We start from the raw sequence: 27,527 nt of genomic DNA, 5'->3' as shown, positions 1-27,527 counted from the left end.
AGCCTCCCATCAGGCTCCGCACGCTCAGTGTGGAATCTGCTTATCCCTCTCCCTCTGCTCTTCCTCCCTCCTCTCACCCCTGCTCATACTCTTGCTCGCATGCTCTCTCTCAAATAAATAAAAATATTTAAAGTAGAATTAAATGGAATATCACTGACTTGCTCCTTTTAATAAAATCTCATGTCTATGTCTCACTGAAGAGCTTATAAATTCATTTACCCTATTAATTCATTAAATCTCACTCTAAGAATATTAGACAGTTGGTATTTGTATTTTCATGCTATAACAGAAAGCAGGATCCAAAAGATGGAGTGGTTTGCCTGAGTGTACGAGGCACAGTTCAAACCCAGGCCTCCTGCCTCTCAGACCAGCATCAGTGCTGGCAGACACCGGCCCTGCTCTGCGGAGCGAACTCAGATGCCTGTCAGGGGTTAATGACCTGCAGCGTTTCAGCCGGTGCATCTTGTAACCTAGATCCCCCACGGATGGGAAGCAGAAGCAAACCTCCGACACTGAAGGCGCTATCCTGATGAGCACAGAACGACCATGATCTGTTCTACAGCATTCCAAGCAAGGCTGACTACTTGCAAGTGGCATTCACTGCACTAAGTCAGGAGTGTAGATGCCATCCTTCGTGGGCACGCTTCAAAGGAAGAAGCAATCGCTGTAACAAAACCTATGGCCAGTTGTTCCTTTTCACGCCAGTGGGGAGAAATGAATTATTTTCCAGCCGAGGAAGACGTGGGTTTTGGAAGCGTAGGTCTCAGTGTGAAGCTAAACCTAAGTGGGGAAAACCAAACACAGCTTTCACAAAGTTTCTAATCCACCTCCGTAAGTCAGATTTCCTTTGTTTATTCATCCCAGAACCTTCTCAGCTGCCTTCTTACCTTGCTGCCTTGCTTCACACACTCACTGATTTTAAAATGTTCACAGCTATTGAAAATGACCAGCCTTCTGAACGAGGAAGGATGCTCTCAGAAGCTCTTTTAGGGGTCTGATAAGGTCTGCAATTCCTCCACCTGATCAGAGAGCTTGCTCCCTAGGTTTCCAAGAGCCTTTAGGGAGAAGCCCCCAGGGAACCTCCTCCTTACCCACTTTTGGTGACATACAAGGCCTGCAGTCCTGTATGCTGATGTGTTGAACCATTTTCCTCTCCTGTAAAATACACAGCATGAGCCAATCTCGGAGGTCTTTCCTGTCCTACCATTGTAAGAATACTTAAAATGAAATAACACACGTGACCATAAGAAGACACGTTGTCAGCACTTACGACATGCCAGGGACTGCAGAGAGCCCTTTATTTACACTGCTTCACCTAACTCTTCATAACACCCCTGGCCCCAGGTGGGGACTCTTCATCATTACAGACGGGGAAAGGAAGCACTGAGATCTTGAGCGGTAGACTCCTTCTCAACGGACGTTTGCTTAGCCAATCTGACAAATGCACGGACTCTAGCCCATGTCATAAAGCTACACCGTGATGAATGCCTGTGGCTCCTGGCTTCCCTGCACACAGTTCCCACGCACCCCTACGCCGCGCCCCGGACAGTTGTGTGCTAACCAAAACTTAGCCCATATTTATTCCCAAACTTGTTTGTGCCTGTTCTATTTGTCCCTGCAATAATGTAATTTAATAAAAATAGTACATGCACCAATCACATATAATTATAAAAAGAAAATACCATTTCAATAACTCAGTAGGATATTTGGAAATAAGGCAATTCTCTCTCTCTCTCTCTCTCTCACACACACACACACACACACACGCACTGTTGAATTAAATGTTGGAATAAAACAAAAAGAATATGGGACAGAAATCCCAAAAGGGTAAAGGGTTACTCATGTGTCTTGAAGTTCTTGTTCCATTTTATTTATTTATTTATTTTAAAGATTTTATCTACTTATTTGACACAGAGAGACACAGCGAGAGAAGGAACACAAGCAGGGGGAGTGGGAGAGGGAGAAGCAGGCTCCCCGCCAAGCAGGGAGCCTGATGCCATGCTGGATCCCAGGACCCTGGGATCATGACCTGAGCTGAAGGCAGAAGCTTAAGCTTAACCTGTTGAGCCACTCAGGCACCCGTCTTGTTCCATTTTAAAGAAAACCCCGGGGAAGTATTCTTAGAGAATGCATCACAAAAGATTTTGCGGCAAAGGCAGCAAGGTGCCATAATTGCAGGAACCACACTTTAAAACAAACAGAATCTGTCCTGAATGTGTACTCATTATTTTAATTTAAATAAAATGTTATGGCATAGGTCTTCCCTTGGGGAGGATATTTCTTCTGCTTTATGAAGGTATAATTAACATACAATAACTCACACATTTAAGGTATATGATAAGTTTCAAAAGATGTATACACCTGTGAAATCGTCATCACAATCAAGGTGATGTACACATCAATTGCCCAAAGTTTCCTCCCACCCCTTTGTCATCATTTTCTCTCTCCCCTCCCCATATATGCCCCTCAGCCCAGCCCCAGGCAACTACTGAGAGCACACTATAGATTTGCTTGCATTTTCTCGAGTTTTATATAAATGGCATCATAAGGTATGTATTCTCTTTTCCTCTGGTTTCTTCCACTGCAGCGTGATTACTTTGACCCACGTCGTTGCATGTTATGCATACTTTGCTCCTTTTTATGGCTGAGCGATGCTCTGCTGTATACATATCCCACATTCTGTTCATCCATTCTCTGGCCGACGGACATTTGGGTTGTTTCTGTTCTGTGGCTGTGACAAATAAAGCTGCTATAAACATTCGTGAACGAGTCTGTGTGTGGACATGCTTTCATTTCTCTTGGGTAAATACAGAGTGGAACGGCTGGGATATAGCACGGGCATGCTTAGCTTTTTAGGAAACTGCCAGACTGTTTGCCATCAGCAGTGAATGAGAGTTCGCTTCAGGACCCGGCCACTTTGCCAACAACTTGTATTTGTATTCCCTCTATAATCAGAGTCCTTCCAATGGGTATGTAGTGCTGTTTCGTTGTGGTTTTAATTGGAATGCCCCTAATGACTATTATGTTGAATGTTTTATCGTGTATTCATTCATTTCTCATTCTTTTTTTTTTTTTTTTTTTTTGGCAAAGTGCCTGTTCCAATATTTTGTCCTTTTTAAAATTGTGTCTTTTTGTTGTTATTTTACATTTTGGGAATTCTTCATAGATTCTGGATAACAAGTCCTTTTCTTCCAGTCTGTAGTTCATCTTCATTCTCTTAATATCTTGAGAAGTTTGAGAAGTTCTTAATTTTAATAAAATCCAAATCATCCATCTTCAGATTTTACATTGTTTTTGGTGGGAGTTTTTTTTTCATCATAACTGTATTCTTTAATCCCATCACCCATTCTACCTATCCCCCCACCCACTGCCTCTCTGAACCATCAGTTTGTTGTCTAAAAGTCTATTTCTTGATCTTTTTTTTTCATTTTGCTTGTTTGGTTTTTCTTAAATTCCACATGTAAGTGATTAGTTTACCATTCTCTGACTTATTTCACTTAGCCTTCATTATACTCTTGGCTTTATCCATGTTGTTGCCAATGGCAAGATTTCATTCTACTTTTATGGCTGAATAATATGCTAGTGTGTGTGTGTGTGTGTGTGTGTGTGTGTGTGTGTGTGTGTGTACACACACACATCTTCTTTATTCATCTATCAATGGACACTTGGGCTGCTTCCGAAGTCTGGCTATTATAAATGATGCTGCAGTAGACATAGGGGTGCATGTATCCCTTTGAATTAGTTTTTGTATTTTGGGGGGTTAATACCCAGTAGTACAATTACTGGATCATAGGGTAGTCCTACTTTTAACTTTTTGAGGAACCTTCATACTGTCTTCCACAGTGGCTGCACTTGTTCGTTTTTCTCCCTTTTTCTCCATATCCTTGCAGGCACTTTTTTTCTCCTGTTGTTGATTTTAACCATTTTGACAGATATGAAGTGATAATTCTTTGTAGTTTCCAATCTCATTTCCCTGGTAATGAGTGGTGCTGAGCATTTTTGTGTGTGCTGGCCATCTCTAAGTCTCTTTTAGAGAAATGTCTGTTCATGTCTTCTGCCCATTTTTTAATTGGGTTATTCGGTCTTTGGGTGTTGAGTAGTATCAGTTCTTTAAATGGTTGGGATACTAGGGAGACCTGGGTGGCTCAGTTGGTTAAGCCTCTGCCTTGGGCTCAGGTCATGACTGGGGTCCTGGGATCAAGTCCTGCATCCGGCTCCTTGCTCGGCGGGGAGCCAGCTTCTCTCGCTGCCTCTGCCTGCCTCTCTGCCTGCTTGTGTGTACTCTCTCTCTCTCTCTCTCTCTCTGGCAAATAAATAAAATATTTAAAATAAATAAATAAATGTTTTGGATACTAATCCTTTATCAGATATGTCATTTGTGAATACCTTCTCCCATTCAGTAGGTTGCCTTTTAGTCTTATTGTTTCCTTTACTGTGCAGAATCTTTTTATAGATTTTACACTTAGATCTATTACCCACTTTGAATTTTTTTTTTAATATGGTGTGAGTAAAAACCCAGGTTTAGTTTTTGGTTTTTTTTTTGCATATGGATATCAAATTATTCCAGGACTGCCATTTCTTCGCTGAATTCTCTTTACACCTTTGTCAAAAAACAATTGGCCGCATATGTAAATATAGGTCTATTGATTCCTCCAGTGATCAACTAACTTGTCTGTATCAATGGCAATTGTAGGAATCTATATTTTTAACTAGCTTTTTAAATTTATTGACCAAGTCATGTCTGGGTTTATCAGGAGGCTTTTACCATTATTCCCATGGTTAAGAACCTTGATACAATAGGATAGTCAGGATAAAGGGCAAGGCAGGAAAGAGATGGGCAGGTATGAAAAAATAAGGCGAAAGTATCACAATAGGTAAAAGGAAAAGGATTATAAAAAGTAGACACTTCTAAAAAATGGCATTTTCCCAACTCTGCCTCCACCAAAGACCACCCTCACCTAACTTGACCCTATCCTATTCTGAAAGGTTATGTCTATAAAATGAACAGCATTTATTGGGTAATAATTCATTTGTATTCTCATATATTATTCATCAGAGACATATGCTACTGCCAGCATTTGATGAGATAACCAGGGTTGCTGTAACTCCTGCCAAAAATAAATTGACCTTTTAGGTATCCTGTGCAGTCTCATTACATCCCCGTTAAGCTTTTTGAAATATTCACAATAGCCCTCAGGACTGCCATTTTGCTCCCTGCCCAAACCACTCTCTTTTTAGAGCCATGGGGGTCTGAAGCCTCAGACAAACTCTAGCCTAGGGGCTTCACCTTAGCTTTACTTTTTCATCAACCACCCTGCTATGTCAACAGAGCTTCAGAAAAATATGTGATTTGTTAACATGATGAAAACAAGTATAAGGCACTGATTGCCAACTCACGGTTTTGCAATAATTTGGAGTATCGCTACATATTAGCTCAAGAGATAGCTCCTAGACCATAAAAAATCTTAAGTCACTAAAAGAAACATGTAACCAGCATTTTCCCTCTAAGCCTGTGTGGAATACAAATAAAACTCAAAAAAGCCTCAGAGGGGCACCTGGGTGGCTCAGTGGGTTAAGCATCTGCCTTTGGCTTGGATCATGATCTCGGGGTCCTGAAATCAAGACCCACATCAGGCTCCCTGCTCAGCTTCTCCCTCTCCCTCTGCCTGCTGCTCCCCCTGCTTGTGCTCTATTTCTGTCAAATAAATAAAACCGTAAAAAAAAAAAAAAAAAGTCTGAGATACCAGAGCTTCAGACAAAATAGTGAGAAACCAAAAATGAAACACACCAAGAGAAACTGTTTGAAACGTTAGTCAAAAAGGAAAACCCTGCCCAAATTGCGGAGACCAATGCTATCAAATCTGACAGCTGGACATGTTGGAATCAAACAACTCAAAGTCAGATCCCAAAGTGAATAAAATGGTGAATTCTTAGTGCAGACTGTTAAAATGTCACCTTATACCCTCAAGCAATGCTCAAATAAAAGGGAACACGTCAAGAAATTAGTGCACAAAAAATGAGGCAAAAGACACAATTACTGATTTCAAATATTATTTTTCCCTTTTATAAAAGTGTTCCTCTTTGGTTTTTTCTTCTAAAAAGAAGGGATGCTTTCAAAAGTACGTGTCACCCTTATACAACGGCTCAGGGAAAACGCTCAGAATTACTGCCATTTTAGCACCTGTCTGGCTAAAACGAGGGCTATGCCTTTTACATCTACTGTCTTGTGAAAATAAACCCAAAGTTATCTCTCACCTCTAAGCAAAGTACCCATCCATTGATATTATTTGGAGGGCTAGGAGAAGAAACCCAGACTTGATATTCTCAGCCATTAACTACGTGAATTTATTATATAGATTTAAATTCTCTAAGCCTCCATTTCTCTCTAAAATAAGTACAACAGTGATGCAATTTAACAAACATATATTATTGTGAATACAACTGAAAACATAACCCTTGTGCTAAATTCTGGCATCTCTAAATTCTAGACTTTTATGGCTATGGGTTTTTACTCTTATGTTTATGAGACATGTGACTAGATAGCTCTAAACTTGATTTTAAGATATGATCTAAATTTTTGATCTTGTGTATCAGAACCACTTGGCATAGTATCCCTCACCAGAAAATGATGAAATGATGTAATGGCGGCAGATTCTATTCGCTGAGCACCGACAAATGTAAACAGTGTCGTCCTACTGAACTCCATCAAAGTACTTTGTTAATTTTTATTTTGCCACCCCTGAGGCATAGCAATACTAGATGGAGCTTGTATGAAGTCATTACCACAGTGCTACAGGCTGCCATTACAGGAGAAAAATATTCCTTGAAAAAAATTACTTAAAATAGTAACTATCTTCAAAGGTATTTCATAGTCATTAAGTAAGGTTTATCCCAACTATGGCCAGCTAGCAAAACATGGAAAGAACACAAACTCAAGGCAAGCTTTTTTTTCCTCCCAAAATTTACCTCTTCACTCAAGAAAACCGCCTGCATAATTAGGAATTTAATTGCTGCTAGATTTAAGTGAAAACAATATAAGCCGGATTTAAAGAAATGGAAACCACTACAAACAAACAAGATTCTTCTCCCATTAAACTTAATTCCTATCAATCACTGCTTAACTTCGTTTCCTCTCTCTGCTCTGCCACAGTTAAGAACTGTATTTTTCTTACAACTGCGAAGGAATTTTGTTGAGTAAATTACACTAGCAGAAACCATAAGATCCCGAGTCCTTATGGCTTCAAGTAAAATAAAATTTACGCCTGAGAGGTCTGCAGTAAGTGGGAAGACAAGCCTTTGAATCCACTGGCGGACTGGAGACGCGGCCCTCACCCACATTTCCACCTCTTCTCCTGTGTTCCAGTGTTTTTGTGGATTTCAATTCACTAGCTGAGAGTGACAGTGGAAATGAAAGGGACAATGAGATTTAAAAGCTAAAACATACCTCACCACGGTGCAAAGTCGCAAGAGGTTTAATCACAACTCAGTTTTCATTTTCTTAAAATGAAGCAGCGTATGATCAAGTCTTCTCGTTATAAAAATAGTTACAGGCCTGGGAACCCAAGAAAAATCTGTAGACTAGGACTGTCTACCCATTCAATAGAGCTCCCTATAACCAGAACAATTAACTTTGGACCATCTATATGGAAGTAACTCTGTTCTATAGAAGGCTTATTGTATTGCGAAGGTAGGCTGCATGCGACCCGCCGCCATCGAACAGCATAAAGAGGCTGCGGTTCCCATGACCGGCAGCAGTGACCGAGAACGGACTGTGCTCAAACCCCAGAAAGGCTTCCCCATTATCTATTCTGATCAAATAGGCCCAAGCTCCAAAACCCTGAAGCCCAGACAAAAAAATAAAGTGACACTCCGAAGAGAGAGTACAACGTTAGCTTCTGAGATTTTATTATTTTTAATACATACATTTCACAAACAGAAACTTTCAAACACCACACACAATTCCATAACCAAATGTTTCAGTTTTATCCACATTCTTTAACTATTTACACTGTCTTCCCTCAACAAAAGTGCAATCCAAGACATCTTGACAAGAAATCTTTAGGACAAGAATATATTTTTGAGCTGGTTTTAACGATGCCCATCCATTATGTTTTCTTTCAATTACCTGGAGTAATAATGAAGTCAAAGGACATAGAGATGAGCTGGGTTAGGCAGCATCCTATTAAAGGAACCAAAACACTGAACAGGAGCGGTTTCTCCTCAAGTCCTCCCAAACAACCAACTGAAACTGCTCAAGAGCTGCAACCAGGAGACCAAAGAGGAGAAGCCACGCAGAGGTCCCGACCCGGGCGCAGGAGAACCAACTGTACGTGAGGCGTTGGTCTTAGGGGACAAAACACAAAATTTCAGCAAATTAGTCTTCATGGTCTACTAAGTTATGCATCAGCCTGTTAGTTTTAGTATTTAAACACCTAATAATATTCCTTCCTGATGAGTTAATTTCCCCCCAAAAGCAATGAAAATACTTTTTACTCTGAAAATAAACTTCTTCTGCAAAACCTGGAAATTAAAGACCGGGGAGAGCTCTAGCTTAGTTTGAATGGAATAATTTATCCCACCGCCCAATTTCATGGCCAATGTCTATCTTTTAATCAAGCAGTTGATAAACTCGGTATCATCACTTGCTTCATGTGCAACCAGAAGAGAATGGAGAACTGAGTCAGCCTAAAGAGAATCGATAAAGTCATCAGAAATGGTTTCTCACTGAACTGAAGCAGGTAAAATTTTATTTGTTCCAGGTACAGAACTCTTAAAAAAATAAATGATTTTTTTAAAAAAAGTTAGAACAGGTGAAAAAATCACTTTGAAATTATTAGTCACTTATGAGTGGTTCATTTTATTGAACACTGTCTATCAGAAAAACAGAAAAATGGGTCTCTTGGGTGACTAATATCCTTTAATATCCACAAGAGCGAGGAGGAGGAGGAGGCGGCAGCGGTGGCGGTGGCAACGCCGCTGCTCCCCCATCCTTTAATATCCAAACCACAACAAAATAGTCATCTTTTTTGACATACTCCAATTTCCACTGATGTATTCAGAGCAAAGTACTTTGAGAAAACCTGGTGAAAATACTAAGGATAGCAGATTTCCAAAATAAGATTTATTCTCCACATTGTTGCATACTCATTATATTTCATTCTCAAATAAACCAGATTTTCTGCTTTAGAAGAGAATGTGATGCCTTAACGGCAAACAATATTCTCCTATAGGGAGAATCATCCTATAGAGATGATACCTATCCCTCTCCTTTTTCAGAACTGCAGCATCCACAGAATCCTAACTTTGTGGTCCAAATAAAGGCCAAAAGCAAATTTTATCCAATTACAGGGAAAACTCCTCCTATTTATTTTTTGGAGAGTACAAACCAATGGAAGAAGAAAATACTGAATGCATCAGACACCACATTCACAGCAGTTTTAGACTAAGGGGCTTGTGAACATGATTTATACATAAACTTTAAGATCCAGAACAATAATAATAAACAGGTTTCTCTATAAAATTTTAGGTGCATTAAAAAACAGCATTACAAATATTTTATTATCCATTTGAAATTCAGAACTGAAACTCAAATATTACCTCAAGACACGAGAAACCTACGAATTTTTATACTTGGGTACATGAGAGAATCAGTGGGGCACCAGTTAACTCACAAATACAGCTCTGTGTGTTAAGGACACATCTGCAAGGGCTCTGTCCTATAGGCCTTTTTCAGGCCAATATCGATTTGCTGCTTCGTAGACGCACTGAGCATTTCCCCCCACTGTGAAATATTTTTCAGACCATCAAACACCAAATGAGAGGCAATAAACCGAATTACAATCATCCAAACTGAAAGATAAGAACATTAGCTGATATACTGGTTCTTCAATGCTCTGTTGTTTCAAAAAAAAACATCAAATATTTCATACAGTAGAACTGAAACTTGCTTACAGTAATACCTAAAAACTTCTCAGAGGAAAAACAGCTGTTCTTCTGAGGAAAAAAAAAAAAAAAAAAAAAAAAAAAAAGGTATAAACCACATGAGTAATACAAACTGTTCACATCACCCCAAATTTGGCTACCCAGAAAACAGATGTATTTTCAGCTTTCTATTAGCATATATGTGTACAATACTTGAAATTACCAAATCCATTTTTGAGAAATCATATTCCAATTCCAATTCTATGATGGTATAGGGTGTCAGTCTATTTAAATCATCAAGCTCTAATTATAAAAGGCTGTATTCTGGAAAGCCCAATGCTCTGACTAATCAAATTATACAAATTATCATCTTGTTTCACTAATGGTGAAGTATCATGGAGAGCTTCAGATTGATCTGTTTTCAAAATACTATTATATATTACAGTCTGTGGTTTTGAGAAATGAAAACACACTTTTAAAAAGAAATATTAAAATTATTATTCCTTTCCTCATATCCTCACAAAGCAATTTTTTCCTTTCCTTCTTGGGGTCAAACCTATGATTTGGGAAGCTCAGCATTAAATGGGTAAAATGTGGCCATAACAATTTTGTGGAAGAAAAAGCATAGTGATGATGGTTCTGAATTTCACCAGTTAGGGTCTCTGGCTGTGAGATTTACCTGTGAGAAGAATCTGACATCAAATGGCACTTGGACAGTGCAACCTATATAAATCAGTACCACCCAAATCATGTCATTCATGGGTTCTCCTTAAGAGCTCATCTGACCAAGTTCAAAGACACAATTCCAAAAACAGGGTCCCGCCTGATCTTGCCCCCTTGAGTCCATGTGCATCACTTCCAAATTCATTCAGTATGTTCTCTCTGTTACAGGTCAGTTTACCTAAAAACATTTGCAACACCACCAGTTTTCCTATGTCTTATAATTTGGATATAATTTTCAGTGTGAAAACTGCCTGCCTAATCGCAGAGGTGACAGAAACACCACTCGTGTCTGCTTTCCAATCATCTGCAGGTCAGTGTGTTGGCACAACACTGAGCCAAGACAGAGTAGTGCACTCCCAGCGCTCCAGGCACAGACTTACTGTCCCATGTTCTTCTCAAGGCCCAGAGCAGGATCTTAAAAGTGGGTCTTTAGACAGTTAACATTTTAATAAGAGTTTCTTTCCAACTCCCACCAGGCTTTTAGTTGATAATCCCATAATCCCTTTAACTAAATCCACCCTATCCTCCCCACCACCTTAAAAGCTGTCCCAGAGACTCTTAGTGATAGTGAACCTCTACCCCAGACTGACGGGATTATCCATTTGGGCTCCGGTCAGGACCACAGACCAACACTCAGGAGTCAAGAGAGGGCAAGGGGCCAAACCCTTTTTAGTGGCACACATACACAAAGGAACTCTCCTTTAAATTAGAAAAGAAAGTCATGTCACAGAATGTTTCCCTATAAAAGATATGTAATAAAGAAATAAAAGTCAATAAAATAGCTATTCCTAAAGCAAAGCTTTCATCAATAAGCTTCGAGAACTTTGAAGGAGGAAAATGGCTTCACGAAATGGTAGTCCAGGTTCCCACAGTGCGGACACTGCTGGACGTTGCTGTACTCGGAGAAGTACTGCATCCCGATCCGCACGTCGATCACGGGCTTCCCGCAGTGCTTACAGTTCAGGCGGGCCTGCGGGCGAAACACAGACGCGTCAGCCACCGCGCCCTTCCCTCCGCCTCGCCATGCTGTCACCGCCACCCACGCCAAAACGCAACACCGTGAGGTCTGAGGAACTGCTCCGGAGTTTAGCTGGGCATCTGTCTCTCTTGTTAGCAAACGCAGGGGAGGCAGAGCGGAAGATACACATTCACACATTCATCACCCGTCTGACAGACTCACTCCTCATTTCCCTCTGACCTGCGGCACCCTGAGCACTTTCACCTACTGGCAGGAGCAAAATTCCCAAACCGCAGGGCCTGAACTGCTCCAAGGAGGCTCCCCTAACAACAGGACACCCCTCCCCCTGGACTGTAAGAAGAGGCTGAAGCTGACTCCCCTCAGTCAAAGCCTCATGAAACTTCATGGACTGGGCTGAGTTTATTTTAAAAATTCATACACATTTTCGCATTCTGCTCCTTACTACACTTGTTTCCTTTGATGTAAAAATAAAATTTCCCGAAAATACTCCAGCAAAATTAACAATCCTGGAAGAAGTGCTCTGTGGATCCTGAGGCTTCGGGAAACCACCGCACACTAGATCTTCCTTTGTGCCTGGGTCTCTAACAGCACAAGACTAGAACCTTTTAGCGCAAGGTCCAAGAACTTAAAGGAATAACCAGAAACGATAGATACAACAGTCTCTCAATTTAGATACATTCCAGAAATGTAATAAAAAGTATAATCTCATTTTGTCCTCAACATACTCATGGGAGTTACGTGGTGGTCTGTGAATTTAGATGAAGACACAGGCACAGACTGATAGCAACATGCCCAAGGCCACATAGTTAGGAAGCAGAAAGGCTGAGGACTGGACCAAAGAAGCTTATTCCAGAGCCCACATTCTTAGTTATGACACGGACAACCTTTCTGTGGCTAAGATAAATTCCCTTTTAGCTGACTAATCGCTCTGAACAACAAATTAAATTCTGGGGGACGCCTGGGTGGCTCAGTTGGTTAAGCAGCTGCCTTCGGCTCAGGTCATGATCCCAGGGTCCTGGGATCAAGTCCCACATCGGGCTCCTTGCTCGGCAGGGAGCCTGCTTCTCCCTCTGCCTCTGCCTGACACTCTGTCTGCCTGTGCTCCCACATGCTCTCTCTCTCTCTCTCTCTCTCTCTCTCTCTCTAACAAATAAATAAAATCTTAAAAAAAAAAAAAAAGTGAAATTCTGGGCAAACCTCTCTCTTTAATCATTTTCTTTAATCTGTTATTCCTTTCAAATCATTAACCATTAAGCTTCTTTTCGGCTCAAAGTCTTAGCAGAAGACCTTCCTGGATTCCTTAATAGCGTCTAACATTTACACCTTCCCAGTGAATACACAGTTGCCCTTGAACAACATGGGTTGAACTGCACAGGTCCACTTAGGAGCAGCTTTTAAAATTAAATACAGTACAGGACTATAAATGTATTTTCTTTTCCTTATTATTTTCTTTATAACATTTTCTTTCCTTTGTTTTATTGTAAAGATACAGTATAAAATACTTACACAAAATACGTGTCAATCAACCATTCATGTTATCAGTAAGGCTTCTGGTCAACAGCAGGCTGTTCGTATTTAAGTGTTTGGGGAGTTAAAAGTAACAGGCAGATTTTTGACCGCACATGGGGTCAGTACCCCTACCCCACATGTTGTTCAAGAGTGAACTGTAGTTAAATGACATTTTTTTTTTTAAAAGCCGAAGAGTAATCAAACATTGTTTTCCACTTTTATTTTTTTTTTATTTTTTTAAGATTTTATTTATTTATTTGGCAGAGAGAGATCACAAGTAGACAGAGAGTCAGGCAGAGAGAGAGAGGGAAGCAGGCTCCCTACTGAGCAGAGAGCCTGATGCGGGACTCGATCCCAGGACCCTGAGACCATGACCTGAGCCGAAGGCAGCGCCTTAACCCACTGAGCCACCCAGGCGCCCCTGTTTTCCACTTTTAGTTCAAGGCCAGAAAATAGAGGTCTGGGCTCACATTGTTTTAAGGAAGAAATACATAGTAAATACCAACAGGCTGGCTATGGCAGGATGCCATTCTGCTCTCCTCCCTAAAGATAAGGACATAATCCCACTGCCTCTCAGTGGTATAGCAGACAGGGAGTTAGAGGTTTTAGCATGGCAGTGCCACATTTGTAAAGACCCCCACTGTGTGTGGAAAACAAGGAGGCTAACCTAGCTCTCCCACGTCCTTTCTAGCACCAATGAACGGCCCCAAACTCTTTTCCTTCCTTAGTTCTTTAAAAGAGAATCCTCTCTTGTGTGTGTCAACGAGAGGAGCCACTTCCTTCTGTTTCTCTCATCCAAGAGCTGGCGCTGTAGCACAGTTGAGTACTACAAAATGCTACAGGGCGCAGCTAAAAAGACTTTGAAATCTCATTTCCAAGGCTAATGGAATTTTGAAATGGAAATGTGGTCAATATATTAGAATAGCATACGAGAAAAGTCAGCCCTGTCTGGAATCAAACGACAGGCTATGGATGGCCATTTAGGTCTCTCCTCACCATAGCTCTCTTTTGAGAACACTAGTATAGACAAAGTATGGCTGAAGCACCCACTCGGCCAATCTTTTCCTTCAACCTGCACAGCTTATCACAGGATATTCTTTTTTTAAAAATCACACCATAGTGCTAAAGATACAAAGCTATGTAGTAACTAATGAAGTGCTTAATAGTTATTTGTATTAAAGCCAGGCTTGGAGACTAAAGAGCAAAGTAAAATTCTCTCCCACCCATGAACATGAAGGAATTCTAAAACAAGGCTCTCTTTTCCTCCAAGCACTTGGAAATGAACCAAGATACTTCCAAGGATTTTGTTTTGCCTCCTGTGTTTCCATGAACTTATTTAACGTGTTTTCCCAGACTACTACCTCCCTTTCCTCTGGTGACAGCTAAACTTTGTAAAATGCTTCCTCTCAGCAATGCTTTAAGGATTACAAACATTTCATGATAGCCTCCAACACCGTAGAAGAAGGCAGTCCCTATGTAACTGTGCTACCCCACAGAAAGGAAGCAAAAAGAAAATGCTGTCCACCAAAGAAAGTAAAAGTTTCTGCTTCCTTTTATTTCTTTTTTTTTTTTTTAAAGATTTTTTTTTTTTATTTATTTATTTGACAGAGAGATCACAAGCAGGCAGAGAGGAAGGCAGAGAGAGAGGAGGAAGCAGGCTCCCTGCTGAGCAGAGAGCCCGATGCAGGGCTCGATCCTAGGACCCTGAGATCATGACCTGAGCCGAAGGCAGCGGCCTAATCCACTGAGCCACCCAGGCGCCCCTACCTTTTAAATGACTTCTTCTTGGGGCATCTGGGTGGCTCACTGGGTTAAAGCCTCTGCCTTTGGCTCAGGTCATATCTCAGGGTCCTGGGATCCAGCCCAGCGTCGGGCTCCCTGCTGAGCAGGGAGCCTGCTTCCCTTCCCCTCTCTCTGCCTGCCTCTCTGCCTACTTGTGATCTCTGTCTGTCAAATAAATAAAATCGTAATTAATAAATAAATAAATGACTTTTTCTTATTAGAACCTAAGTATATGTTAGTCACACAAAACAAGAAAATACAAGCGACAGGAACCACTTAGCATCCCAGCATTCAGACACAACCTCGGGCTTATAGGTTAGCAGATCCCTTTCTGTAGTCACTTTTTACAAAGAGAAGCATACTGTTACACCATTTTATAAACTACCTTTTTTACTTGATACCCTAAAAATATTTCCCATTAATTATATATTATTCTACAATACCCCTAATTCTACAACACCCTCGTCACACCATGGTAAATTAGCCATCATTCCTGGACTCGGGGATGAGGTGGTAGAGCCACTCGAGCTATCTTCCTAGCCCTCCCCTGAATGAACGATGGTGCGGCTCTATCTCCTCTGCATTCACCAGGGAAAAGAAGCCGGGCGGAGTTCACGCGCAGCTCGCTCTGGGGGGTTGATACCAACCTGACAGCACGGAGAGGCAGCCAGGATGTCGTAGGTGTACATGGTGCCCAGCTGGTGCCAGCTGCCATCCCACCGTGACTTACACTTGATGCAGATGATCTTGTGGACCCCTTCCAGGCAGTCCACGCATACCGCGTACAGGTGCATGAGCCTCCCTGTGCACAGAAGACACAGTGCTGAGAATGGCCATCATTGGGGCTAAAACACTGGCTGATCTATCAATTATAAGCAAACATGTTACCATTCAGAGAAAATAAGTAGCAAAATAGGTCATATTCAGCCTATATCCCCAAGTTGTCCTTTTAGAATAATGATGAATTACAACTGTCAATGGGACACATACTTCAAAGTTGTATCTTTATTAAATAGTGCTTCAATTCACTTTTCTAAAAAGTACTGCCAGGTTTACAATATGGACATCCAAATTCAAATGACCAAGCCACAAATCCTACAAACCAACCAATGGTCATGCAGGACTCTCAGCTCAGAAGCCTGTGTGTGGCACAGAGCCTGAACCAACAACACCAGTCTGCAGCCACGGGCTCTCATCCACTGACAAGTCCCACCATAGGAAAGTCAACAGTCTGTCTTGGTACTGGTGGCCCAGAATTATCCCATAGCCACAATTACTGTGTTAACTGTCCCTGTCTCCAAAACTGCTCAGCCTCACCATATTTAATTTAGAAACCAGGATCATATCTAACTTGTAAGTGGTTGTTTAAATGGAGTACAATGTCTTATTATCTACTGGGCTCTTAAGAGAAACAACCCCATTTCTCCATCATTTGTTAACATCAAATGCTTGCAAAGGAAAAGAGGTCACCCTTGTTTGCATGGGAAGGTTTAGGATTCAAGTCATTAGGAAAGATTGGGCATGTCCAGGATCCACCTAGACGGTGTACAATAGCAACATTGCTGCTCTCTACATAGGCATCAGGGAGCGCCACAGTGCTGAACACTACACTCAGAACACGTACTCCTTCAGAATGCGCCGCTCCTTGCCAGGAGCCAAACCATGGCTCTTCACCTTTCTATGGTTAGGACCAGCCTGCTCCTTACCCTCTGGAAAGAGGTAAATAGTACTTACAGGGTAACTTTCCATTCCATTTGCTTACAAGGCTCTCTCTTCCTCCTCAATAGTGGGAACCATGTTCTCTCTCTCTCTCTCTCTCTCTCTCTCACACACACACACACACATACACACACACACTCTCTTATTTCTCAGGTCTATCTAATCTTCACCTTTTTCCAACCATTCTCTGAAAGGTACCCTTCACACGTGGTGCTGGGCTCTGTCGCACACTCTTCCTTTTCTTTCTCTTCTCTCCCTATTCAAGAGTTGCTCCAATCTTAAGATCTGAACCACCCCTGTTATAAAATAAGCTCCCCAGTTTTCAACCCAGATGCTTATTTCTAACAGTGCTTGCTAGATAGACATCTCCACCCAAAGTCCCAACACCCCTTCAAGCCCAACACACACCAATGCCCTCATCTTCCTTCCCCTAAGACAGGTCTCCTTCACAGTGTTCTCCAATCCCGTCCATGACAGCATCCTTTATCCGCTCTAGAGCCAAAGTGAGCCAACCAGGATGCAGCTTCATCCTCTAGAGGAAAGTTATCCCCAAAGCCACAATTTTTTCTTTAAAACAACCTCTTGTGGCTATTCCCACCTTTCAGTTCCCACTGTCATCACCCAGCAATCTCTCATCACCTGCCATCTAGGTAGGAGATTTAAGTTCCACCTCTCTGGAGAAAGGTTCCCCCCATCCTTTCAAACAACTTCCCTGCCCCCAGGTGATCATCTGCTCTAAAGAAAAAAAAAAAGAAATTAGACTCTTCAGTTCTTAAAGAACATGACAAAGCCCTTACTGTGGCTTGAAAGGACACCCATAATCCGTTCTCCCTACCTACCCTACTCATTTTCCACTGGAGAACCTCCACTCTCACCAATCTCTTCTCACCAGTTCTGTTTCAACTTTTTTTTTTTTTTAAACCACCATTCCCTTGCTCAGATTGCCTCTGTCCTATCAACAAAGGCCTTACACAGCCAGACCCTCTTGTTATCAAAATCCCATCCACCTTCTGATATCTGCCTTCACATTGCCTCCTTTAACTACCCAGGCCAAAGTGGCCCCTTCCTCATTGGAAATTACAGGATGCTTAAAGTACATCGTACCCAGGTGTTACTCATTCCATAGATGGTGGTAAAGTTAGGCCTGGTAAAGGTAGTTCCTTTTTTTTTTTTATTTTATTTATTTATTTTGACAGAGAGAGATCACAAGTGGGCAGAGAGGCAGGCAGAGAGAGAAGGGGAAGCAGGCTCCCCGCTGAGCAGAGAGCCTGATGTGGGGCCCAATCCCAGGACCTTGAGACCATGACCTGAGCTGAAGGCAGAGGCTTTAACCCACTGAGCCACCCAGGTGCCCCAGTAGTTCCATTTTTGTAAGAGTATCTTACATCCTCAGATTATAAACTGATGGAAGGCAAGGATTGATAGCACCCAGCCCAGGCATGGAATACATAAATTTGATTCACTGATGTAAGTGAAAAGAATCCGTCATCACAGATAGAATAAGAACAACAGTCCTCTCATTTATGCTGAACCCCTGTACTCTCCTTTCATCTTCACAGAGAATATTTCCAGTCTTAAAGTGAAAGTAGTTTCCACCTACTTCCCTCGAAAATTAACCCCAACCAGTATAAAGAACAAGATACAAAACACAAGATCCATCTTCTGGGAAACTGAGATACCTGCAAACCTGAACCAAAACAGGAGGTCACAAAATCGGATGAAGAAATTTTAAATGACTTAGCTCTGAAACTGGACACAAGCAGTGGAATGAGGCGCCAAAAGGGAAACAGTGGGAGTAGACAAGTAACCAAACATTCTATGCAACTTCTTCCATCAAGAAGTAGTCTATTTAATAATCATCTCCTAAATCTGGGCTAGCCTTACAACTTATTTTGAAAACCACAATGTGATGGAAGTGATGATACTCGGTTCCAAGCTTACGCCTCTTGAGAGAGCAGGCCCCACTTTCTCACCCCCTGAATGCAGGAAAAAGCCCAGTCTAGCCCACTGGAAGATAAAAGACCACACCAAACCGGGATGAGCCATTCATTCCAGCAGAGGGCCCCTGCCAGGCCAGCCAGTCAGCCAACTGTCAGACATGTGTCAGGGGTCATCTGAACCAACCAACCCACAGAACTGTGAGAAATCATAAATCATCCCCGGTTTCAAACACTAAGTTCTGGATCAATTTGATTTTAACAAAGGCTAAAGGGCTAAAAGGTTAGGAGAAATTTTAGAAAAGGAATGAGATCACTCCCCTCAACCTCACTTCTTCTTTCCTGTTGAGGAAACAGTTAAAATAGGAATCTGCATCCATGAAACAAGAACAAGATGCTATTAAAAAGTGCTCTTGGAAAGTATAATTTATATGTTTATAGAACAGAAAATCTTGAATTCAGTAAAAATCCTGACATATAAAGCCAAAGAAATCTTCCAAAAGGCAGGATAAAGAGAAAGATAAGCAATGGGATGTGTAAGGTCTCCCTCTATCTTTAAAAAAAAAAAAAAAAAGAGTAAACTTAAGAGGTCCAATATCTGACTAACAGTTCCACAGCTGTATTTGAAAATGAAAGAGGAAATGATCAGAGAAAGAAATCAGAAGAAAATCTCCCCAAACTGAAGACATGAGTTTACACAGCCAAAAATCCAAGAAAGCACACTGCACAATGAATGGGGGTGGAGAGTCATGGTGAAACTTCAGAACACTAGGGATAAAGAGAGAATCTTAAAACCTCAGGGGATCAGAGGAGAGAGCAAAGGGACAGCAGTAAAATATTGACTTCTCAACACTGACACCGGAAGACCAGATATAGTGAAGAAATAAATGCCTTCAAAATCCTAAGGGGAAAATATTTGTAACTTGGAAGACTCTACCCAACCAAATAGCAATCAAGTGTGAAGACAGAATCAAGACATTATCAGACTTTCAAAGTCTGAAAATACCTATTCCCATGCTTCCTTTCTCAGAAACCTCCTGGGACTGTTTCTTAACAAACTGAGGAAATAAACCAAGAAAAAAGAAAACATGATATCTAGGAAACAGAAGATAAAGAACAGAAAAGTAAGTAAAGAATTCCTAGAAAGGCAGCCATGCAGTATAGCAGCTAATGAGTACAGCCGGACAGACAGGAGCAGGAAGATGAAAGGTTCCATGAAGGGAATTTAATTTCTACAAAAAGAAGTTCATTAAATGGAGGACAGGTATGTGCAAATGATTTGAAAGCTTTGTGGAAGCTGCTAGAGAGTGAGACCAACCAGCCAATGTTTCCAAGAAGACTAATAAGCAAATGAAATTGTGAAACAATTATCAACTATAATAACAAAACAAAAGACATCCTAGAATAATACTATATGATAGGAAATACACCTATACTTCGTGTTCAACACTAGATATTTACATAATCAAAGCAGTAAAAACATTAAGGATTTCACCATGAATTGTGATACATTATCCTGAGAGAAATGGGAAGGTTTAAGAAAGCATAGTCATCCACCTTAAGTCAACAGACAATATCTAAAACTGGATATGAAGATGGCAGTTTTAAAATTACAATGGTGGGATGACTGGATGGTTCAATCAGTTAAGCATCTGCCTTCTGCTCAGGTCATGATCTCTGGGTCCTGGGATCAAGTCCCACAACCGGCTCCTTACTCATCAGGGAGTCTGCTTCTCCCGCTCTCTCTCCCTCTGTCTGCAGTTCCCCCTGCTTGTTCTCTCTCTCTCTCTCTCTCTCTCTCTCTCTCTGACAAATAAATAAACTCCTTAAAAAAAATAAAAATAAAAACCTAAGAATCAGTCATAATTGAAAAACGCTATCACTGAGAACTGAAACAACAGGGGGTGTGGGACAAAGACGGGTAGGGATATATTGTGCCTACCATGGGGTTTTTTAGCACACTTTTGAAGTTATAAACATGTTACACTTCATGTATCTCACCTTTATATAAACTCAGTAATTTCACACAAATTGACCAACTGCTCACTCATCCTGACCAACACCCATCCTTCAAGTCTGGCTGAAATATCCCTGCGCCCTTGAATGTCATCCACAGCACTAAGCTCTCTGCCTTCGCCAGAAGGGTGATGCCTCAGCTTAAAATAATCTTCCACTTTCCTTTTGCTGTTATCAAGAAAGCCTGATTTTCCATAAACTTCAAGATTAATTCAGCTCATCTAAAAAACACACTGGCCCTCCCTGACCCCCTTCTGTTACTCCCTGACCCCCTTCTGTTACTCCCTTACATTTACAAGGATCAAAGAGAATACACTGGGCACATTAACACAGGTTGCAAAGGCAACTGTTTTACACCAAGTGATATAGTTATGCAATTCCTACTCAATTCCCTCCCAATAAAGGAAAACTGTACACGAGGAATCCTCCCTTCAAATGACAGCAGAACAAAAACATAAAATGGCCCACCAGGACAACTGTATTTCGTACAGTGACATCAAGAGTAAAGAAAAAAAGCCCAGCACCCCCTCCACCACCTCAAGGGGCAAAGCCGAAACACCCCAACAGTGCTGGGCACCCAACTAGAACAAGAGGCACCCGCCATTACACTGAAGCCAGAGGAAAGCAAGCCCACCCTGCTTCTCGGCTTTTAACAAACGGAAAACAGGCAAGGTGGATGAACGCCTGTACCTTGAAGATGACACGGGACATCATACTCGATCTCATCGTGTCTCGACGGGCTTAAGAACAGAGTTCCATCCACCAAAGGGAACTGTTCGAACACCGGGAGTGCCCGGTGGCACAGAGCGCAGTTTACAACATTCCTATGGCTGGCACTGAGGGCCGCAAGGATGAACTTCCGCAGATCCTCGCCCTGGCCCATCTGGGCATCGTCTTCCATCCGCACGTGGAAAGTGTTCAACTTATGCCTGGGGATGTGCGTGAGCAGCTCGGACAGGTCCAGGCGCCGCAGGAACTGCACGGGCGCATCAAAGTGGCCCCCCCGGTGCACCGATAACCCAGCCGGACTGTAGTCAAAGTGGGTGTTTCGGAACACATGGCCCCCGGCCATGGCCTTTTTGTGAGGCTCCAGATGGATGGCATTCTTTAGGAATTCCCCGAGGTATCTTGAGGAGCGAGGGCCGCTGAAGTGGGCAGGGGAGAGGATGGAGTAGCCGGTAGGTGGGGACTGGCCCGGGGAGGCGCAGGGGGAGCGCGCCCCGTAGGCTGCTGCCCCGACCGCTTTCTCCTGGGAGTTCTGACGGTCCATGGAGTGCCGCCGGGGGAGGTCGTGGCTCAGGCCTTTCTGGGGCTTGTTAGGAGGCCGGCACTTTTTGGCCTCCTCCAATGCTTCACCAGGGGGCCTCCCTGTGTTCTTCTCTGACCCAGATTTCTTCTTTTTCTCATCCTGCATCCGCTTCACCTGATACCAGTCCGTGTCCTTTTTTAAGTGGCCCTGTCCACAGCGGCAGGAGCAGAAGCGGAAGGCCAGGTCGTAGCCCTTCTTTGTCCACATGTTCTGGCGGCACTGCTTCTCGTTCCAGCTGCGTGCGCGGCCGATGCAGTTAAATTGGACCAGGATGCTGCTCTCCCACTCGTAGAAACACTGCAGGTGCATCCAGCTGCTGTAGGGGCAATGCTCGTTGTTGCACACCACCTTCTGGTAGTCGTCCTTGTCCAGGTCCACCGGCCGCCCAAAGCTGCAGATCAGGGGCGTGGCACACGGGGCTTCTGGGGAGAAACACGGAGAGAGAGAGGTTCAGCACGCGGGAGCTGGGATTCCAGCAGCACCACGCTGGAGCGCAAAGCTACCATCCCCACATGAGCCCATTCGTGCCAACAGAACAATTTTATGGTGTCATGATTTCCACCGCTAGAGTCATACCAGACAGGATTAAAAAACACTTACTTTCTTCTAGTATTATGTTGTGCCAGGGGAATTTATTTTCAGATATTTGTTATCTGCTGAAAAACACACCAGTAAGCTTCAAAAAGTCCAAATCCAACTTCACAGTGCAATTAGCTGTATGTCAGTACTTCCAACATTGTAGTGTACTATGAGGTTTTCCTAAGATGTGGGTGTAATGACAGGCAGTTCCAAGGTTCTTAGAGAGGAATCACTCCAGTGAACTAGGAAATAATATGATGAAGCCACTTAACCTACCAGCTCCAAAAGGACCCTGGAAGTCCTTTATCACAAGTGTTAGGTTATACTGAATACCACAGAAAAATTAGAAAACAGAATTCCCTCATCCCCAATTCCCTTCTAGAATGGTCTGATACCTAATGGCAGGAATATCTATCTGGTCAACCTAATTGTTGGTCTACACAGAATTGCACTGCCAGGACATGAAGGAAAAAACCAGAATTCTCCTAAAGCTATCAGGACAGAAACTAGGAACACCAAGATACTTCTACCCTATTTAATCACATGCCCCACAGGCCATCTAAAAGGCCAGTTTCTGGGGCGTCTGGGTGGCTCAGTGGATTGGGCCTCTGCCTTCGGCTCTGGTCATGATCCCAGGGTCCTGGGATCAAGCCCCATATCGGGCTCTCTGCTCAGCAGGGCGCCTGCTTCCCCCATCCCACCCCGGCCTGCCTCTCTGCCTACTTGTGATCTCTTTCTCTGTGGAATAAATAAATAAAATCTTTTTAAAAATAAATAAATAAATGGCCAGTTTCCCCAAAAGGAGGGAAATTTGGTGACACAAAGTAGAACCCATCTCTTAAGAAGTAAATAGGATTTATGGAGATTCCAGTGGATTCCAGTTACTCCAACACCCATAAGATTTTCAAAAGGGCTTTCTGGAGAGCAGAAACTCCACCTCCTAGTTGGAACCAAAGGGCTTGGTCTAGAAGGTTGCACATGCCAAGCTCACCTCAGACTTTATCTGTTGTAACGGAGAACCCTCAGAGTTCTGTTCTGGAAAGCTCCCCCGGTAGCAGTGTGGGACATGAGGCTGCAGAGTTGAGGGGGCAGAGAGGCAGTAATCCAGGTGAGACATGCATGTGTGCCTGAGCAACAGCAGCAGCAGAGTAAAATGGCGCTCACTGTTGGAGGGGAGCAAACACTGACGGACGGCAAACATGGGAGAGGCAGGTTTGGACAAATGGACAAAGACAACTTTGGGCTGGCCTTATTTTAGACCTGCTGAATTGAAAATACCTGTGCACCAATGAGGTGGAGAAAGACATGACTGGAGTCCAAAGACCTGGAGCCTGCAAACAGATGGGTAGCCACACAACCAGAGATGGAAGTTAAATCCCTGGACTGAGGAGCTCACGCAAGAGGCATATGAGGAGAAGAAAAGAATCCTAAGAAGCAACATAAAAAAGCTGAAGAAGAGTCCTCTACAGAAGACGGTAAGGAATGAACTGAGGATTCACTGTAAGACAAGCCAGGAGAGAATTCTATCAAGGCAGCTGGAAAGTTTTAAGAACAGAGGGCTGACTCAAAACAACTGTGACACCCAAAAATGTCTCTACACATTGCCAGCTATCCAAGGGATATCCAAGGAAGACGAGAAGGAGCAAAACTGCCCCTGGTCGGAAGCTACTGGGCAAGTCAAAGACAAAAAAGTCCTCACCAGACTGATCAGTCAGCCACTCAGACTCCTTAGTAGCAACAGTTCCAGTGGGATGACATAGGATAGATCGGAGGTAATGGTGAAGACTGGATGATGAGGTAAAGAAGTAGAAGCAGTTCAGATGATCTTCTACAACACTCTTCCCAGAAACAAGGAAAGGAAGGAAAAACAATGGGAAGAGGCCAGCAAGGGCTGAGACCTACACGTTCACCTACTCAGGGAATAAATGCCAAAAATCCAGGCCAGTGTGAAGAGTAGAAGTCAAGAAGCTCTGCAACTCCAGGACTCAAAGACCTTCACAACTTCCCCACTGGCCACTGCGTTACAAATACAATGCTGCACCAGCACAGGGACCCATAAAGCCTAGAACAATAGGACGTTACACTCATCCCCTTCAGTGTGGGACCCAAGGGCATCAATCACAAGGCCCTAACCAACTGCATCGGCTCCTTCAATCACTGTGGCTCCCCCATCTACTGCCTGGGAGTCCATAGCCCTTACTCTTCATTGGTCCAAATCCCACTCGCCTCGTGCAGCGCCTCACAGCATAGACTCTCAGCCAGACTGCCTGAGATAGAATCCCAGCAGTACCACTGTTGAGCTGTGGGTCCTTGGAAAAGTTCCTTCTTTTTCATCTTAATTTCCTGTACAGAATGCAGACAACAACTGAATGTACTTTATATGGTTGTTATAAGGAGAAATTCTACACAGGTGGCACCCAGAGCAGGGCCTGGCACTTGGTAAACCTTCGCCCCTTCTTCCCATCCTTCGAGACCTACCTCTACACACTGATTTCACCAGAACCACCCCTTCTCCAGAGCGGTCTGGCCTGAACCTTATTTGAGTCCCCACTGTGATCCCACCAGGTTGAGGCCTCCAAAGAGGACGCCTCTTACTCATCCTTGTGTTCCTGGCATCACTGGGCCTAGGCCTGACACACATGCCAGGCCAAATAAAGTCACCTTAAAACAGGCACACAAAACCCAACGTGACCAGCAGAGCAGAAGGAAGAAAGCAACCTGAAATCCTAGACAGAAAGACCTACATGTACTTAAGCACAAGACTTAGAAGAATGGTCTGTAAACTGAGTAAATTAACTGCAGTCACCTGGGCTGTGACCTTTAGTGTCCTTTAAAATGTTAATAAGTCAATTAAACAAAGTTCAGTTGCTTTTATCTTCAATCCTTCAGAGAAACAGCCTTGGAGGGAATGTCTCCGAAATGTAGGACAGCAGCCAAAACGCTCTCTAAGCCAGGCCTCCTGAAGTCAAACTGAAGGACGGCCGAACTCTACCTCTGCATTTACAACACCCAAAATGTAAAATTTTAAATGCTGAGGTTGGCTTGATAATTCCTTTTAAAGTATTTTCGCATTAAAAAAGATAGATTAAGAGAAGGAAAGTCCTATTTCTATCTTCCTCAAAAAGCTGCAAATGTATCATGTAAACAATATTGAGCACTCCATACGTCCTGGGTCTTTCAAGCTGGAAGAATCCACAAATGGTGCTAAGAGCTCCCACAGAACAGAGGAGGCAGCGCGGCTCCACGTCCCTGTCTTACACTGCCCGTCCTCACCTGCCTTCTGCCCTCCAGGGCTCGGCAGTGAAGCGCTCCCACGCCAACCTGCCAGCCTGCTTGTTTACATCTCGGCCACTCTGATGCGGTCTTTGTGGCTTGGCCTCAAAAACAAAGACAAGGGCTTGAGACCAAATACGATGTGCAACAGACACCTCACCCTGTTACACACCTCCAGCCTGAGGGCAAGGCTCCAAGGAACAGGGTGAGTAACAGGGGGGCCCTGGGTAGCGCACTGGCTTCTGACTGGCTTTCACAGCTCACGCAGCCTCCCGATGAGGCCTCGGGCTGGCCTCCACACTTCAAGGCTTAGTTCAAACTTGCCCTCACTCTCCCACTGTCCACACTGGAAAGGCAGCTGGGAAGAGTGTGAGCAGGGTCTGGGTGATCAGCTGTTTGACAAGAAGCAGTTTCCTGCTTCCTCATCTGTAAAGTGAGGACAAAAATGCTTGCCTTCTTTCACCGCAAATAAACGTGGAAGCACTGTGTGAGGTCCCCTGACAGCTCTCCCATGCCACCACCTCTCCTCTAACTGGATCCTAGATGCTCCATGACTAAAGGCAAACTGCTGCGAGAGACCTCCCACATTTTCTATCTAATGTTCGGACCCACACAAGGGGTTCAGAAAGTAACGAATGAGGCCATGCCTCTTTTTTAATTTCCAACATCTTACAGTTAACTAAAACATACAGGAAAAGATTTGAGAACTCTAAGAAAGAGCATGAGCGCCCTTCAGATCATACCTATAACAAGTGAGCAGTCTTTTCTTTTTCTTTTTTTTTTTTTTTTTTTTTAAAGATTTTACTTATTTATTTGAGAGAAAGAGAGAGACAGGGCACAAGCAGCGGGGAGGAGGCAAAGGGAGAGGGAGAAGCAAACACCCCTGAGCAGGGAGCACAACAACAGGCTCGATCCCAGGACCCTGAGATCATGACCTGAGCCGAAGGGAGATGCTTAACAGACAGAGCCACCCAGGCTACCCCACAAAGGAGCGGTCTTATAAAAATGCATTTGATTGCTTCCTGAACATGGTCTCTACATTTACAAAATTCCTAGCTCTTAAGAATTGTAGTCCCACAAAGGTAAAGGTCTAAATAGAATATAGACTGATCTGATACAACAAAACCATTCGTGAGAGAGGGGGAGAAGGGAACGGCACGGTCAGTGAGGACCTGTATCATGTACACACCTAAGGACACTCATCAAAGCTATGACAGCCTGATGAACAAGCAATACGAGAAGATGCTCCTTTGTGCACTTCAGCACTGCTCGCACGAAAGTCTGTAAACCGTCCAGTGCGTCCTTACAGCTCCATCGTCAGGTGTTCAGGACCCAGCTTCTACCTCTCCCTGCCCAAGTGAAAACAATTAGGGATCACCTCATTCCGGACAGATGTCTCTCACAGTTTCAAGTCTGGACAAGAAGATAGCTAGGCTGACATCACTTGGGCAAGGTCTGTCACTCTTCCCAGTCTTCTCATCCTGTACCCTGCCTCCCACACCTATTAAAAGGGAAGGATCTAGGGCGCCTGGGTGGCTCAGGGGGTTAGGCCTCTGCCTTCGGCTCGGGTCATGGTCTCAGGGTCCTGGGATGGAGCCCCATATCGGGCTCTCTGCTCGGCGGGGAGCCTGCTTCCCTTCCTCTCTCTCTCTCTGCTTGCCTCTCTGCCTGCTTGTGATCTCTGTCTGTCAAATTAAAAAAAAAAAAAAAAAAAAAGGAAGGATCTGAGAGCAGTCATTTACATGGCCGCCCAACAAACCCAAACCCTTTGACACACCCA

The 27,527-nt window shown here is 43.3% G+C and overlaps 1 protein-coding gene across 2 annotated transcripts in view; it reads right to left on the bottom strand.

Annotated features, from left to right (window-relative positions):
• Positions 1–7,888: 7,888 nt before the first annotated feature.
• The window catches only part of HECA (hdc homolog, cell cycle regulator), a 46,699-nt gene continuing 27,060 nt past the window's right edge, over positions 7,889–27,527 (bottom strand). Inside the window, exons 2-5 of one of the 2 annotated variants that reach the window (XR_007128080.1) lie at positions 21,277–22,317; positions 15,562–15,716; positions 11,235–11,614; positions 7,889–9,990 (exon numbers count right to left, since the gene is read on the bottom strand). Coding sequence is in view for 1 of the 2 variants with exons in the window: in XM_047733258.1 (XP_047589214.1) it covers positions 11,450–11,614; positions 15,562–15,716; positions 21,277–22,317 (1,361 nt within the window). In the remaining variant the exon portion in view is untranslated. Of the gene's footprint in view, positions 11,615–15,561; positions 15,717–21,276; positions 22,318–27,527 lie in introns of both variants that reach the window. The other variant, XM_047733258.1, reaches the window with a different exon arrangement.

Source organism: Lutra lutra, chromosome 6 (assembly GCF_902655055.1).
Source record: "Lutra lutra chromosome 6, mLutLut1.2, whole genome shotgun sequence".
Taxonomy (NCBI): Eukaryota; Metazoa; Chordata; class Mammalia; order Carnivora; family Mustelidae; genus Lutra; species Lutra lutra.
The sequence above is the reverse complement of the archived record's forward strand: the minus strand, read 5'-3'. Positions and strand labels throughout refer to the sequence as shown.